Below are 18,196 nucleotides of genomic sequence, written 5' to 3'. Positions count from 1 at the left end.
ATGAGAATTTTGATGAAATGGATTGATTCATAATCACGACCATAACAAATGGAGTTTAAAAAGTAGCAAAAATCATATTCTTTAAGAAAATGATTGTAAAATACAGTGTGTCCCTGAGGTTGGCTTGGGCCAATTATTTACAATATACTTAGAGAAACTATTGGGGGGAAAATGTGATCAGAAATTTGTCAGTATGCACACTTTGCCTATTGGTTTTCTAACTTTTCATGAGTTATATATGGATTATTTTTATTAAACCTCAACTGTCTTTACTAACTTCATCTACTTTCCAGAATCAGACTGGATCTTACCAAAACTTTGTATTTTATACTGCATTTTTATATTTATGAAAAGTATAATTTTTTATGAGCTGATGTTACTGTTTCTTGGGCTGTTAGATTTCATGTTCTGTTACTTCAAGCTTTGGGTGCTTTTCTAATACAGCTTAAAATAATACTTCTCTTTTCCAGACCAAAAAACATGTTGGTGTACAACTGCACAACAGGTGGAATCAACCCTTTCTTCTGGGGAGAAATGGGTAAGATATAATTTAAATCTAGAACATGTCAAACGTCAATAGCATTTCTCTGCCAGGCTTTGAAAAGGTGGTTTCCTATATTTAAGTGCCATTTAAGCTGCATGTGGGAGGCCCAGCTGCAGGCAGTGAGGGTCCGGTGAGCAAAAGCAGCTGGTGCTTGGCATTCAGCTCAGGAAAGCATCTATTCAGTTTTCATTGTGGGTGTAATCACACAACAAACCAGCAAAATACGTGCTTTGCTGCACAGAGGTATGAAAGTGTTGGAAAAAAGAATAGAGTACCAGCCCCTTAATTGTATGAGAAGATGCTCTCTGTAGCCATAGCAGGACATCTTCCTTTTCTGATTGCTAGTTTTGGGGTTCTTTCTGTGCTTTGAAATCACTTGGAGAACCTTTACAGTAAGTGAAAACTAGTATATTATGGAAGTAAAGTAGCCATTCTTCCTCTTTCTATGCAGAAAATTGTAAACAGAAATAATTGGTGTAGACTTGAGAAGGCAAATCTTGAAATACCTGGTGTGCTTCAAGAACAGTTTGAGTTTTGATCATGAATCTTTCAGTAGAAGGATTCATATTCTTTTCATGGCTGACTTTTCTTCAGGTGGATATGCTTTCAAGGCAGGGGTAAAGGAAAAGCAAGACAAATCCTGACACCCTTACAGTGGAAAACTCTTCCTGAAGCCAAGCAGCAGAATTTGCTCAGCTGTAAAATACTACATATAGTCAGTGAGTTGGACAGACTCAAGGCCTGAGATGCTTTCTGTTATACATTCATTCATATCATTGGGTTTTAAATACAGGAAGCTGGCAGGTCACTGCTATGTGTTTCACTTCTCAGCTTTTGCTTTTCATTTGTCTTTGCACTTTTTAAGTGGCAAACAGTAAGTGAGCAAAGAATCAGAACATACACTAATAGACTGGTTTGGGTTGGAAAGGACCTTAAGACCATCTAGTTCCAACCCCCTTGCCATGGGCAGGGACGCCTCACGCTAGACAGTGTCGCCCAAGGCTCTGTCCAGCCTGGCACTGAATGCTGCCAGGGATGGAGCATTTACCACTTCTTTGGGCAACCTGTTCCAGTACCTCACCACCCTCACAGAAAAGAACTTCTTTCTTGTATCTAACCTGAACTTCCCCTGTTTAAGTTTGAACCCATTACCTTTTGTCCTAGTGATGAAGAGTCCTTCTCCAGCATCCTTGTAGGCCCCCTTCAGATACTGAAAGGCTGCCATGAGGTCTCCATGCAGCTTCTCTTCTCCAGGCTGAGCAGCCCAAATTTTCTCAGCCTGTATAATTGCATTTCAGAACAAGGCTTCTGTGAAAGTCCCACTAATGTCCTAATTGTGATACTTGATCAAGTGATCTAGCAGGGATGAGGTTTCAGCAATTGGCTGAGTGGTGAGTACATCGACCAAGTTCCTGGCAGTCTTTTCAATGAGAGATACAGCACTGTGATTAGTCACAGATCTTCTGTGACTTCTTCCCAGGAGTAAATGCAAAGCTCTTCACAGGTTGTGACTTCACACAACAGCCACCTTTGCAATACTATCTGAGGTTTGGCTTTCTTAACCCATTTTCAGTGGGTTTCATCATTTTACTGATGAAAACAGCAATGTATTAATGCATTATAATCAGTGTTATTATTTTACTTTGCTTATAACTGGATTTAGCAATGAAATCATCTGGGTGCAGCAGAAGTTTGCATAATCAGTTCAGCTGTGTGATGGGACTGAAGACGGAATTTTCTCCTTTACTGGCACTGTGGAACTCCTTGTACCACATGTATCCACAGTTTCCTGAGAGCAGCAGGCTGAAGAGAATTAGTATGGAGTATCAAAGAGCAAAATTCGGTCCTCAAAGATGTTGCATGGTTTAAGAAATGAGTTTGGGGAAGGTTTATTGCATTGGAATGTTACACCTGCAGCCATCCTGTTTAAATTCTCAATTGTTTTCTATGTCTTTTTGTAAATGCTCGTAATCCTAAAATCTTTATATATATGACAGATTTTCACGACCCATTCATATTACTTTCTCTTTCTACTCAGCTATTTTTTGGCTTCTAGGCAGCCAGTCCCATGGCTTGCACTCCAACAGGACTTATGGTTCATGATCTCTCTTAAATAAGATCTACCGCTAAGTAGTCCATCCTTTACACAGAAGGACAAAATTTCACTAGTTCCCTCCTTCCCAATGGGACAGCATCTGTTACTTGAGTTGCCACCTATTGTTTTTGAAAGCCTGTCTCTTTCTGTGTTTAGTTCTGCCAGCCTTTCGGGTTGAAATAATTGAGGCCAGGTCTCTACTCGAGTGTTTTTTCAGCTTCGAAATTGCTTTTTCCCCAGCATGAAGGAAACTGGCTGATCCAAATATACAGGAGACACAAGATCAGCAGAGGGAAGGGGAGTCTGGGAAGGCCAGACTGGCACAGGGTCTGTAAGCGATCGCTGAGGTGGAGGGTTGTGAGAGTGAGACTGGAAGCTGCTGAGAAACAAGGGTGGGGAATGGAGTCATCTGGTGTGGGACTGAGCATTTTAGTGCAACTCAAACATGGGTTTTGTGGAGGGGGCAACCTGGGCTATGTGGTCAGGAAGACCTACAACAGGACCAGCTGTAGGAACGACAGGCAAACACAACAGAGTAGATTTCTTTTTTGAGGGGGAGAGGAGGAAATAAGAGGAAGATCAGAGACACTGAGGCTGGATTGGGCTAAGGATGCCCTGGGTAACAAAGAGAAGTGCTGAGATGAGAACATTTTGAGTACAAAGATGATGAGCTTGGAGGAAGGGAGGGAGGAGAAAGAGATCTAGAAGATAATTATTTGAAAAATAAATGTATACTTAAGAGTTCATGCTTAAACAGCCATTGTAAAACAATTTATTCTACAGATCTCCAGATACAGACAAACCTCTAGTGTTAAAAGGAACCTTTAACTGACTTACGTCTTTTCCAAATAATGCTGTGCCTTGGGATTTTTTCTGGCTTTTCTGGCTTCTTGTTACTTTCCCTGCTATTACAAAAATGTGGTCAAACAACTGAGTGTTAATCTGAAGAAGTGTATTCTGCTTTGCTGCAGTGGAAGTCTTGCTGGTGAAGTACTTTGTGAAGTACGTTTTGCAATTCCTACTCTAAATCATAAGGCAGGCTTTAAAATGCTGCTCAGCATGGGAAAACATAATTCTAATTTATCCTTAACAGTCTACCTAGGCAAGAGTGGTGTCTGATTTTCTCCTGCTAAATCTGCCTTTGTTGGAACTGTAGAATTAGCTCCTAGAGATGGTATGATTCTAGTTCAGGATTTTCTGCCTCCCTGACCAATCTGTCTGTCTGTTTGATTCTTTCTGTCTCCTTCTGATACAAACTATTGCAGCTTGTGAAGTTGAACACTATCCAGAAATGAAACAGAGCAATTGTGCTAAGACAGTGTAAGCCAGGGTAAGGGAGGTTCATAGAGAAAACACCTGTGGCATTAGCTGTTCCAAGTTACACAATGCTGGTGTTTTACCAGCTTCCTTCAGTAAGTCTTTCAAGTTGGTCTCACTGCCTTCTTATGTGTATTTTAGAACAAAACCACTTTCATTCCTAACTTGCAGAATTTTTCTTGAGTTTTCAGCAGATACATCATCTGCTCTTGACATACGTGCTTCTCTCACCAAGTAGTATCACTGCATAATACTGGAGCTCCTTTACTACACCTGCATTTTCTGCTACAAGCCTCAAGTAGCCAAGATGATAAGGATGTTGTTGATTTATGTGAACTTGGTGTAAGGGCTGATGATCTGAAATGACAAGAGCTGCATTTTCTACTTATTGGTTAGTTCTTTCTTGCAGTCCTGGTGAAGGATGCCAGTAATGCAAAGAGAAAAGGGAGTCAGTAATGTCTTTAACATGGTTGCAAAAGAAAACCTTCTCAACCAGTTTACAACTGAAAAGTAGATCTTCAGTATATTAACAGCAGGATTTGAGTAAACAGAGCTATAACTATATGCTGCAGACAACATTAAAAAAAAAGAATCACAGTTCCAAAATATCAGTGGTTTCCTGTTAAACTAGTAGGGTTCTATTATGGAATGAAGTGACCAAATGAAACTAAATTAACTTAAATATTGATAAGCAGATGAGAGTTTATAAATAAACTGGGATTTAAAGTGCCTCTTGGAGAAAATTCCTTAAGGGAATGAGTAGCAGAGCACATGGGATTGCTTTTCTGATCCATGAACTACTTGAATAGCCAGAGATACACAGCCCTCTCCAAACTGGGAGCAGATCTCTACATTTAAGCCAGCTATGACTTTGACAAAGTATAATTGTAGTAAATAGCAATGCTGCTAATCCAGAGGAAAGAAACTCTCACACTCTGCTTTGACAGACACAAACTCTGCCTAGAGCTGGGCCAAGACAATGGCTTCCTTCCTAGCAGCCCATCCCAAACTGCTTATTGCCAGGAATAAACACCTTTCCAAAATATCCAAAACTGCTCCAGCAAACCCTCGCTGCCAGGCACACTACCTGGGAAAGTTTAAACAGGAGTTTGTAGCTAATCCTTGCCATTTTGAGAGAACATGCTGCAAAGGATAAGATTTCCATACCTCAGCCCACAGGATGACCACAATATAACCACACCATTGCAGTGTGGCTACATGAATCAGGAGGAATGGCAGTCAGTGCTGTTATTCAGTTGCAAGATGAGTTTCAGGAGAAGCCATTAAACTTGCAGCATAAGGACGCAAAAAATAACAATGAATTTGCACTAAAACTAAATTGTATTATTTTAAAAGTTTGTCTAAAGTCAGCTAAAAAGTCTCCTCTAGTTGCTGTTACTTGAAAAAAGCAAAAGTCACTACTTGAAGTGCAGTAATGAGCCGACCATGGATACATGAGACTACTGTCTGAATATTATGATTGGAATCTGCTTATCTGAGGATGATCTGGATGTTTCTTGTGACTTGCAAATTTTCATCTGATTTTCTATTTGTAACATAAGCTTAGAGAGTAAACTAGAATATGAGCACAGATTGGTGTTGTAACTCTCAAATTCTTTTTTTTTTTTTAAGTAGAAAAAGCCCACATATTCTTCTTTGTTGAGCTCACTGGTGCTCAGGAATAGGAGCACCATCTGTTTATCAGTCCCTAGGATGATAGTCTGATATTGAAATACTGCAGTTCTATTAAGCCTCTGCAATATGTAAATGCCCCAGATAGGCACATCTAGATGCCACTTCTGTGGTATTGCAAGAGCTCAGAATCAGACCCAACATATTTGTGCCTTAGCATAAAAAAGGAATGAAAGATTACTACTCTATTATTAGTTTTTAAGTTAAAAATCCAAGACAATTTACTGCTTTAGTGCATTCAGGGCCCATCTGAAAACAGGCTGAGGTATTTGGTGTTGTGGGTCAGATGTGGTTTGAAAGGATACAGTGAAGTCTTAGAAGCAGCACTTTATGTTTGCAAGTCCACCACTAAACCATGGTCTCTGACTCAGACTAATCTTGACATCAGCCATTTAGAAAATCAGATTAAAAATTAGAAATGTCATTTTTGTTTTATGCTAGCAGATCAACTTTTGCCTTCAGTGATGTGATATGTTAACACTTACCAATTTGCTCTGCTGCAGGTGAAAGCAGAACTGCAGTTCCTTGTTTTGAAGCATTTGAGGCTACAACTGCATGCTTTTCTTCCATTACATTTTGGTGTTTTGATAAGGAATTTTTTGTTTGCTGATGCTAAGTCTAGAGTCAGATTGTGTTTCAAATAGGCAATAGAGATGGAGTCATCAATTTTAATGCCAGAAGGGGCCATGAGATGACCTTCTCCAGTCCGTGGTTACAAAGTTTGTGGAACTGTAGAGTAAAGATGTTAAGCTGTGTAACTTGGGCTTTACTCCAGCATGTTGGTATGGTTGTGCTCAACCAAGTCCCTGATTTTAAGTTAAATGCCTGTTCTTTTACAGAGCAGTATGTTATGTCCACATTCAAAAGGAACCCGCTGGAGCAGGCCTTCCGAACACCCAATGCTCACTTGACGTCCAACTACTTGATAAACCAGTACTGGATAACTGTCAGTCACAAGGCTCCAGCCATACTCTATGACCTGTACATGAGGCTCACGGGGAGAAAGCCCAGGTAAGAAACCACACGCCTTCAGCCTCCTGCATGCCTGCCACTGTTATGGAGAGCAGATCTCCAAGTTCTGAGAATGAACTGCCTCAGCCTGGGGTCCCTGATCGTCTTCAGATCTGTGGTTATCACATGCTGATACCAAAGGGTAGGTACAGGAGTTATCTCCTTCAGCTTCAGAAGGCTCTCCTGAGAAGTTTAAGCGTTAGATCATTTCACAAATTGCTAGATGTGTAGCAAAACTTCCCTGAATGGCTGTTATTGCTGTGCATCCATCCACGACATGGGAAATAATGTGTTTTATATCATTAGTAGTCTCCTGGGGCAGTCTGTTGTACCTGAGAGCCTGCTCATGCAAGGCTCAGTATGGGAGCAAATAAAGAAATCATTGCTGTCAACAGCTTTCTAGAAGACAGGATGCCTTTCAAAGTGTAACTAATAAGGCTGTGAAGTGACAACTAATAATTCCCACTTCCTTCATGGTGGAGAATGAGATTGTGTACAAGAAATCTTTCCCATAGCCTCTCTGAGGCTACAGAAAAGCTTGTTGATGTTTTTCAGTAGACCACTTCTTCATCCAAATTAGTCAGTATTTTGAATGTGGTCACATTTGAGTTCAGTCAGTTAACATGAAACATGGTTTTCATACGCACCTCTTCAGGTGCTTCACTTCTCTTTTTGACCCTTACTTTTAGCCACTCAGAAATGTTGCTTTGGATAGATCTACAGTCACAGCTTATTCTGCCCGCATTGAGAGGAGGCCATGTGGATACCTATTTTCAAAACATAAGTAGGGACACACAGTTGATTCTCTTATAATTTCTTTCTGACAGATTCCATTACCCCTAAGCTCTTTAAATACCCTCATGGCTTTTGGGGAGCCAGTTTGAGGGGCAACCTCAGATCTCTGCAGTCTAGTCATATACTCTCTTTCCCAGGTTCCTAAAAGGTATTAAAATAATTCGCAAAGCTTTGTCTCATCGTACTTGCCTACACAGGCATAATGAGGAAAATTAATCTGTGGTAGTTTTAAAGTAGTTTAGATAAACTGCATTCAATCAATGTGCACATGATTATTCAGAATGAAGGTTCCCTTCATCTGATGGTGTGCTTTGCTTCTAAAATGAAAAGCACTTTAATGCTGAGTAGGAGTGCCTAGGAGGTTTTAGGGATCTTTCAATTCACTTTGGGTAAACTGAGCAGTTCTCCTCCGAACTGATGTACTCATTATGTCGTCTTCTGTGCTTAGTGCTTATCATTGTGGCAGTCACATCTGCATGGCGAGAGCCCAGCCTGGCACCATTCTTACCAGACTGCTGCCTTTTATTTGTCAACAGCAATTGTGTAACCCTCCGGGCAGCTCAAAACCTCTCATGAAAGCCGCTCTGTTTGCCACAGAAATCAGCCTTTTAATGCTTTCTCTTGCCCGTATCCAGTCTGAGAGAATGTGGTGGTCTCTCAAAATTGACTGAGCACTGTACATTACACAAGTGCCAAAGGCCTTTTATACTCATGACCATTGGGACAACTGTAAAATAATCCTGCAAGGTGCGACAGCATTACTGTCACCCCCTTCTATATGAAAAATGAGTAACAGAAAAAAGGCCAAGACACATGAGACCTGAAGCTACATTTACAAAGTTCCTGTTAAGCAGCTCTGTGCCCAAAGCAGCTTTCATCTTTACCAGGACGCTCACACTCCAGGAAGACATTCAAACCCCACCCTACCCACTCCCCCCAAAAATCTAATGGGCTTGCATGATTTTCGAGGTCACAAAAAATACTCCAGACTGCCACAATACTATACAGGGAGGGGAATGCCCTTTAATAAAAAGTTATTTTTTGAGAGAGAGATATCAAAGAAGCCCAAAGACATGAAAAGCATGACACCAAACTGGGTAGTGTGGTTGATACTCTAGATGGAAGGGATGCTGTTCAGGAGTGACCTTGACAGCCTAGAAGGATGGGCCCATGGTAGAAAAAGAAGTAGTCACCTCAGGAGGCAAGCAGTATACCTTTGTGGTTTTGCTGTCTGCTGTGCAGACTTCATAATAGTTCAGATGGGCTCATCATCTCACAGATGGTACATGCTGCAGACGTGGCCTCCAACCCTTGTTTACTTCAGTAAGTTAGGCATTAGGCTTGCCCTGGGAAATGCATTTTTGCACCCATGTTTGAGCCAAGAATAAAAGCTGGATGACTGTAGGCTCAAGAGACCTCAGCTGGAGTAGGTAGTGTTGCTGAGCAAGTTCTCAGCACCAGTGCAGTGCTCATCAGAAATTGAAATGTCTATTAATCTGGACTGGTGAAAACACCTACAGAGCAAACCGACAGCATTTGCATAATGTCAGACTTCCTGTCCACCTCTGACATGCCTCTTGTTTCAGAATGATGAAGATTATCAATCGACTGCACAAGTCTATGACACTCCTGCAGTATTTTTCCACCCAGTCCTGGGATTGGTCTTCAGAGAATATGAATATGTTAATGAGTCACCTTAACACAGAGGACAAAAAGGTAATAAATACGGATCGCTAATCTCCAGTTCTTTTAATCTGCAGCAGTTCTTTTTGGTGTATTGTGGAGCTTTCAAATGACATCCAGATAACTGGAATTAACTTTAACCCGAAATAATTTATTTCCTCCTTGTTTCATTAAAAAAACTTAACAGCAACCTTCCATTTATTACAGGAGAGTGTCTTCTCCTGAGGTGTACTGCTCTTCCTTTCAAGACAGGTCAATCACTGAAGTCTTTCCAGTTGTGATGGGTGATCTAGATGGAAATGACTTGAAAGATTTTGACATTTTCAACCACATTGGTTTTAATGGGCACTGCACAGGGAAATTTAATTAACACATAGTATCTTACCCTGAACAATATGAAAAAAGTTCCTGTTTTATTCAAGTCCCCAGAGAGCCATTAATTTGCAGGATGCCAAGCTCTGTTGTAGTCAAAGGTTTGAAACTATTGACTCCTTAGGAATGGGATTCTAATGGAAAGCCTGAAGGAAATAAGAGTAGCGTTGTAATAAGCTTGAATGCACCTTTGGTCCTTGCAAAGAGATACGTAGGCATTCACATCAAACTGGTCTCACATAATGAAATTCTTCCACAGACTCCCAGTAGTAGAATCAAGAGTTTTCTTCCCTAGTCTGCAGAGGAAGCACATGCAGCAAATTCTAACTTCTAAAGGCAGTGGCACTGCTGTCACTACAGCAGATGTAGAGGGAACCTCAGTGCTATGACAGGAGCTAGTTTTGAGGCAGGTAAATAAAAAAATACAGCATCAAGGACTTGGTGCAAGCTCAAAAGAGTTTCAGGCTTACCAAGCTGAGAACTTTGTGAGATGCACCGCATCCAGTGTTGCCACTGCTGCATTGTGAGCAGTACTGAAGCTAGGCAGTTTATGGGCAGGTCACATGCCTACACATACTTGACAAAGGCACCAAGATCTACATAGTTGCTAGTACCCATCTGTTCAAGCTATTGCTGGTCTGATACCAAAGCTCTTGCACCTAAGCCTAGATTGGAATGGGATTTTTCTGAGTATCTTCCCTTTTAAGACCCTGTAGATAAGAAATGCCATTCACTTCACTCATTCATTAAATAATAATAATGATAATGATGATAAGAATAATAGTAAAAAATTTGCAACAAAAACTCTCCCTCTTTACAAATGCTTTCTTTGCTTTAATGGACAGACAAGTGCCTGAGAGCTTGCTAACATTTTTTTTTCAGCATAAACATCTGAAATGAACTGGGTAATCAGCTCTGCAATGAGATATCTTCATGCCAGACACCAGAGTAAACCATTTCTTGGACTTCTATTGATCTAGCTCTTGAGAGTTCAGCACAGCAGAGAGTCCTGCTGATGCGGAGCCACTTCTTGTTGCAATGTCCCATTTAGTTATTTACACATAATTCTAGTGACACATTAAAAACTGCATGGAGGTTTTCATACAAATCCATTTACCTGAGTGGAATGCCATTTTTCTTCCACAGTTTTGTGTGTGTGTGTGTGTACAGATACATGTACTTATGCAAAAATTGCCACCTGAAGGACAAACTTATCTTTATTTTCTGGCAGCTAGCACTGAATTTCTGCTTACTTTGCCCAGATTCCTATCTGGGTATGACATTAATGGACAGCTGTAAAATACAGTGTGTTGGTACCCATGTCTTCTTGGAAACTTGGTGGCTTTAAGAGCTTCATTCAGAGAGAGGGCCCTGTCAGGAACAGGGGTCAGTGAAGTGCTTACAGTGAACTTGTTTTGAAGTCTGCCATTTAACTTCTGCTCTATGTTTTTAAATCCCAGTTATACAACTTTGATGTTCGTCAGCTGCACTGGTCAGAATACATTGAAAGCTACTGCCTAGGCGCTAAGAAGTACTTGCTAAATGAGGACATGGCGGGCATTCCAGCAGCAAAGCAGCACTTACGAAAGTAAGTCATACCCAGTGACAAGGACAAGAGCTCCTGGCTACCTTCAGCGGCTTTTGAGGAAAATTATTCTGGTTACATTGCAATAATTATTGTTGAATAACACAGCATAGCTTATTTCTTACAGGAGAGGGTTGTCAGGATTTCGTTTTTCCATCCTGTAAGAAAAAGAGGATGACACTAATGATCAGGGGCTAGATACTATGCCTTCCCAGAGGATGACCAAGTAACAAAGTTACAATGCATAAAAGAAATACATGAATTCAGATGCTCTTGGTCATTTAGAATTATAACAAAAAAATAAGGGTGAGACTTAGGTTTTCTTAAGCTCCTTGACGTTTTTAGCAATTTAAAGATGTTGCATAAAAACTTTAAGCATTTGTATGATTTTAAATTTCATTGTAAAACTGAAATTTCTAATTCCTTGGGGGGGAATGGGCAAAACTTCTCAAAATCAGTGAAGAGCTAACACTTATGCATTCAATGTCTGGTGATAGTTTAAGAGAGCCTGAATGAGCAATTTGAGATTGTCCTCCTATTCAGTTAAAGATTATGCTCTTCCTGTCTTGTCCAACCCTTTTACTGAGAAGTACAGGCAATGGCATAAGGAGCAGCTCTCTTATCTAAGAGCATGGTTGTTTCCTTCAAGAAAACCATTCTACTGCACTGTAAATGCTAGAAGCATTAAACAGTCTGTTGGTGTAGCAAGGAACCCTAAACACATTCTTCATTCACGGGTAATTTTTTAAGGATTTATAAGAACCTCTGTAATAGGCCAGTACTTTGTCCAAACAAGCAGTGTGGTATAGTGCAGTGAGAAAATTTACCAAAAGACTCTTACAAAAATTAAACCAGTCTTGGGGACATTAGGTATGAAGCTTTCTTCCCTTGGTCAGACACTGAGAAAGTGAGAACTGAAGAACTGCAGAAACTTTGCATGACAGAAAGAGGACAACATGGTGGACTTGGTAGTGCTGGGATATCTTAAAGGTCTTTTCCAACCTAGTTAAGTCTATGATTAACATCTTAACGATCCAGTAATACCATTTAAATATATGGTGTAAACCACCCCCCGCAAACCCTTGTTCTGCAGTTACTGCAAAATTGAAGACTGTTTCTGACTACTGAGTAATTTCCCAGCATTAAAAATAAGGTTCTACGCAAATGGAAGAACCTTATTCATCATCTCCTGCAAAGGCCCTCTAGCCTGCTACCAATCCTGCAAATTAATAAAGACCAATATACCAAATCAAAACAGAAAGTATTGGACCTAGACTATCATAAAATAAAAATGCTCATTTCAAACCAGAAAAACAGTCATACTGACTGTACACAGAACACGAGAGACTTGCAATACAGATGTTCCACGCATACCAATAACTATTCACTATACTCTAACTTCAACACTGTCCGTGGCAGGGACATCTTAGGCATGGTGTCTTCACTAAAATAGGAATGGCAAAAAGCCCAAGGGCCACTTGTAAACAGGATTTCTTACAGAATTACCTGTAGCAAATGAAGCAATATGGTAAGCTCTTTGTTGTTTTTGTCTTCCTCCATAAGATACCTCTTTCTCTTTCTCAGGCTGAGGAACATCCGATATGCGTTCAACACTACCCTTCTTGTGATCATCTGGCGCATCTTCATTGCAAGGTCACAGATGGCTCGAAACATCTGGTACTTTGTGGTGAGCCTCTGCTACAAGTTCCTTTCCTACTTCAGGGCATCCAGCACCCTCAGGCACTGAAGCCATCCATCCGCAACCAGCCTCTTTCAGAAGGACCCTCCATCTCCTCTAATCAGCAACTATGGGCATCGGGGTCTGAAAGCAGCAGAAAAATCAATCCCTCCAACAGCAGCCTGCATTTATTGTGCATTTATTACTCACCTTCTTAATTTTAACTAATGCTTTAATACATGGTGGTCTTTCTTCCATAGGACCAGGCCAATTTTTAAAGCCATAACTGAAGCTTTAGGAACAGGTCAAGCTGGGACCATTCATCTAGAGTCTGATGAGCAGAAGTAAGGATTAACCAAAGTCAGTGTCTTCCCATGTACTACTTAGGTTATCTTAATTCCATTTCTTCTTCAGAAGAGGTAAATTTAAAGCGTACAGACTTAGAAAGAAAAGGATACCATCAGGGAAGACCCAGCCAAGGAAATTTAACCTGTAAGAGGTCTTCCTAAGGAGGCTATTCCTTCATTCTCATTCAGTGAAATGGTACCTTATTGAAAATCATGATTTTACCTTTTCAGTTTTTTTAAACTAAGTCAGTGACCACACTGAACAGTTTTCAGATCTTGTCTTATATTGTTACTGAGGACTGATTTCAAGCCATAACTGAAGACGTACATAAAATCCATGTACCTGTGTTAATGCTACTCACCCACAAGCTGCTTTCTTATGGAGAGGTATTTTTTCTCTCTGCGGTTAAGGTTGCAGTCTGTAAAAAATCTCTTGCTCTTGCATTTACCACATTTGCTTGGGACAGTTTTGGGGCTTGAAAAATTGCTGTTATTTACTCCAAGAATGAAGAGAAGCCTTCTTAAAATATTGAAGAAGAATTCAGAAACTCTTTATTGCTTTTGAGGAATAGGTCTGTTTCCCCCTTGGATTTGTCTGCAGAAAACCTTTCTCCCTGTGGCTTAAAAACCAGCCTGATACTGTTCTTCCTGCTTTCATTACAGCTAAATCACTTTACAGTTGATTACTTCCCCTGGCGAAAAAGGGTAAAGAAAGACATGTATGGAGTAAATCCTCTCAGGCCAGTTCTGCTGCTGCCTCTGTCAGTAAGAATTAAGAAGTCTGAAATCTGATTCCATTGAGGTTAACAGTTGGACTCAATGATCTTAAAGGTCTTTTACAATCTAACCAATTCCATGATTCTATGACTTCTCTGTAAAAGCAGGCATGCGCTGTGAAAGTAATGCATTTTGTCCTACATTGCAGTTTAGAGAAGAAGCCAAGGACTTCCTAATGCTTACAGCTGTTGGAGATACTTGTTTCACCTAGTGAAGTATGAATTCCTGGGGGGAGGAGAGAGAGAGAGAGCCTTCTTCAAAGTAGCTGGTGCAACAATAGCCTTAGTGCAACAGCAACAAATTTATCATGCTATCGGCTTTTCAAAGTGAAATCTAATACTGGAATATTTTTTATTCAGATAACACTGAATAAGCACTTTAAGGTTATCAGACTTTTAAGCAGCTAGGTTTTGAAATGATGCAGCATCCAGTTTCTCTAGTCTTGTGTCATGCTAGCTGTTGGAAAAAAGTAATACTACATCACAAAAAAATGACACAGTTGCTCTTTTGAGAGCTGAGAACAGCAGAGTATTTACAAGGCTGGCATTCTTCAAAAAATTATACTTGTTTTTGGCAGTGAAGGCAAGAACAAGTTATGATGACAGTATATTTATATCCTAGGCCTCCAAGCTAGTTCAGAAGTCTTTCTTGAGGTGCAAGGAATTCATCTTCCCCCGTATGCCCCAGATGTCTAGTTTCAAGCAATTGCCAAAGGATGCCTGCAGCAGAATCTGACCAGAAACATGCTGTCCAGAGTGGCAAGGCCCAGCAAAGGCCCCTCTGTATGTCACACATTACTTCTGATCTATGCTTAATTAGGTCAAGCACCCAGTTTAGAAAGATGCACATTTTCTAAGCTTTTGCCTTGAAAATATATGTTGAAAAAGAAACGGTGCTGGTTGTTGGCTATGTTTTTTACAACTTCAAAAAGCTGGCAGTATGTGCTATGCATTGCACATTAACAAGGTGTCACTGCCTGGGAAACTAGGAGCTATGGGTTTGGGTGCTGGGGACCAGATATTTCACGTACAGTGCTTTCACAGCAGTGTACATGGTGAAGGTTATTTGTGTTATACTTTGCTAAATTGGCTGTGCAGGAAGTGTGGCTACCTTGGTGGGGTGAGGCAGGTTGCTGTAGGGTTTCCTCTAGAAAGACTGCATTCCCTCAAGTACATAATCAGGTCATCAGCCAGCTTCCAGTCTTCTCATATGAAAGCCTAAAAACCAAAACAAAACTGCAGATTATTCTGAAACAAGCATCCATTAAAAAAACTAGGAAATAATTTTAACTCATATCCTGAAAGTCTTTTTAAGTGCCTGCCATATGGACAAAGAGAAGCAACAACTAAAGGAATTGTAAGTCTTACTGTATGCATATGACAGACAAAAGCTTGAGTCTCACGAAAAAAAGTCAAATACTGCAGACCTGCTACACCTACAACATCTGGTCTAGATCAGTCTGTTCTACTATGAGTAAAGTGTCCTGCCTTCTCTTTTCCAGTGCTAGTCATGCCACACATTCCTCACATATGCCTGTAGGCATTCACAGTTATTTGCACAGGTTGTATTGTCTGAACAAGTCAGAGAAGTATCTTTACTCACCTGAGTTTATCTGGACCTGTTTTCTGCACATGCAAAAAGATGCTTCCAGTTTCATTCAGAACAATGGTGATACCACGTTTTAAAGCTCTAAAGTTAACAGCCACAGCAAAGCTGCTATTCAGCCCTGAAAGAACAGCAGGAGCTGCTTGGAATGTTACAGACATATAGCTGTTGCAGATGGTATATGCTCTTCTGGAGACCTTTCATAGCCCACACAGTATTCCCAGCAGCTGACTCCAGAGCTCTGGCCTTGCCTGAGGGGAATCAAACTGTTAGCTTTTCTTAACACAGACATAACATGCAGTGAAAGCTGAATCTTTAATCCATTTTCTTGTGGCTTGAGATGTTTCCCAGTGATCAAACCACAAAAATATTTCAGAAAAACCTCAGTGCAGAGACTGATGCATGGAAATGGCCTTTGGGTGCCAGTTATGACTGTCATCATGGAGAGCTAGACCTGGCATAAGAACTTGCTCTCACCTCAAGCAGTAACTTATCTTTGATGTTTTATGTGTGCTCCTCAGTGTATTTGTATGTGCTCTGAAGAAACCCAAGCCTTGGGGAAAATATCTCAAAGAAAACACCGAGTGACAGCCACTTCTTTTCTTCCTTATTCTCTCTTACTCTTTCATGTATACTCACAAGCTTTGACAAAAGAAAGGAATTACAACTGTATTAAGCTAAATCAGAGGTCCTGTGGTGCACAAATTAACACAAACAGGAATGGATATTATTCATGGCTGAAGGCTAGAGCTTTTAATACCTGTAAGGTTGAAGCAGGACTCAAGGTTGGGGTTCCTTCTCGTACAGAGGTAGCATGTGTTATGGGGAGGAGAGGGAAGGAGGAGGAGCATTCCTGCAGCCTCTGCTCATAGACAGCAGAAGCACTGCTAGGCACAGAGCATCCAGCTCAACGAGATAAGGGAGACTCAAGGATTCAGAGAAGTATGCGCTGCCAAACTCACAAGACTCTGCCTCCCAAGGAATAGGGGGAAGAGCTCCATCAGCATTTTGTTGTCAGTTTGGTTTCTTGTAATAGATCCTATGAACTAAAAGGCTCCTCCATCCTTCCCCCAGCTACCAGCAGGCAGCATGGAGAACAATATTGGTAGTCATTCTGCACAGCCACAAAAGAAAATATCTGCCACAAGACAGTATAATGGGATTATTTGTTTATTCCCTATGGACTTGCAGTGTATCTACCCCCTTACGGTGTCAGGAGCCTGCAGTGTTGCTTCAGAAATAACACGGACCACTGTTGAACCCAATGTACTAATGTTTTGTTAATACTATGCATATATACTAGTCTGTAGGCTATAGCTATGAACTGCTGTGCGAAAGCAATGAAACACTGAATATCAATGAGCAGTTGGCATCAGCTTGCAATTAAGTACCTTTTTTTAAATTAAATTGCAGTAACAAAAAACCCCACCAAATCCCTTAAATTAATGTGAATTTAAACTGCCTTTTGACTGACAACCAAAGCTGTTTCTCTCCAGCATGTCTGTTACCAAAAAAAAACCCAATTTCCCACCTATCCACCCTCTATCCAAATAATTTGTTAAGAAAATACAATTCTTTCTTGGTAGGAGGCGGGTAACAGACATCCTGGTATATTACACGTTCTTGGTCCATTACCCACCCCCTCAAGAAATGTGTTATTTTCCATTTTCTAAGAAAACATGATTATATGTGCCTGTGTGTATAGTTAATCTTTCAGTACCAAAATTCTCATACAGCATACAGAGATGCTAAAAGTAGTGGGGCTCATACTGAAATGCCAGGCTGTGCTTGTTTGGTATGCACTGGTCCAGTTCAGTTTAAGACAAAGTGACTAAAACCTACCCTGGTTTCCAGTGTAAAGGAAACCCAACCTGTAGTACTATTAATCAAATCATCATCATGAATAAGCAACTGGGAAAAGAGGGAGGGGGGGCATTCTTTTGTTTGTAAATAAGTTACAGCTTCATGGTCAAAAGCATGCTGTTGCTCTTCCAGCACTGACGTTCTACCACAGAAAGCAAGGATGAACTTTCATAACAATTGGACCCTTTATTCTAGCGCAGAGTAAATAACATACTGTACATTCCCCAGAAGCTAAATGGTGAATATCCCATTTCATGGTGCTAAATATTGGTATGAAGGTGGTACAGACTTACTTGATAAATAAGAAGATAATTTAAAAAGCATATTTGGGGAATAATTAAAGATGTACTATCCCACTTTACTGCTTAAAAGTCTACTATGAATTGAGTGGTTTGTTCAGATTAACATGAAACTACTTATAAAAAGTTTCTTGTCCTTATAAAATCTTGGCAGACCCCAGTTTATAGTAAAATAAGTATTCTCCCACTGTCCAAAGTTTATATGGTTCTATCTGCTATTTCTATTCTCTTGTTAGCTATGAGACAACTTACAAGTCTTAATTACAGAGTTTCTAATGTTAAGATGTAATCTTTTGAGCTCTCAAATCAGATAAAAATGGTAAAGTCACAAATTATGAGAACCTCAGCCATAAAATTGTTAATATGATGTTTATGTTATTTTAAACATTTAATAAAACAAGTATTTTAAAACTATGGTCAACATGCATCCCTTAAGTTGCTAAAGGAGATGTGTCGTGATTCAAGCCCAGTCGACAACCCAGAACCACGCAGCCGCTCACTCACTCCTCCCCCTTCCCCCCCCCAGTCCCCGA

The 18,196-nt window shown here is 40.4% G+C and overlaps 1 protein-coding gene across 3 annotated transcripts in view; it reads left to right on the top strand.

Moving 5' to 3' along the window:
• Nucleotides 1–13,365, top strand: part of FAR2 (fatty acyl-CoA reductase 2) — a 134,868-nt gene extending 121,503 nt beyond the window's left edge. For all 3 annotated transcript variants that reach the window (XM_062615563.1, XM_062615562.1, XM_062615561.1), the window contains exons 8-12: nt 471–538; nt 6,488–6,659; nt 9,041–9,170; nt 10,970–11,097; nt 12,679–13,365. In XM_062615563.1, the coding sequence (XP_062471547.1) occupies nt 471–538; nt 6,488–6,659; nt 9,041–9,170; nt 10,970–11,097; nt 12,679–12,841 (661 nt within the window). In that variant the 3' untranslated portion in view covers nt 12,842–13,365. The remainder of the gene's footprint in view (nt 1–470; nt 539–6,487; nt 6,660–9,040; nt 9,171–10,969; nt 11,098–12,678) is intronic.
• Nucleotides 13,366–18,196: the final 4,831 nt, after the last annotated feature.

The sequence above is a fragment of the Pezoporus occidentalis genome, unplaced genomic scaffold (assembly GCF_034315485.1).
Source record: "Pezoporus occidentalis ecotype Australia unplaced genomic scaffold, CSIRO_AGI_Poc_V1 ctg182, whole genome shotgun sequence".
NCBI lineage: Eukaryota > Metazoa > Chordata > Aves > Psittaciformes > Psittacidae > Pezoporus > Pezoporus occidentalis.
This window is presented reverse-complemented; position numbering and strand designations above follow the sequence as displayed.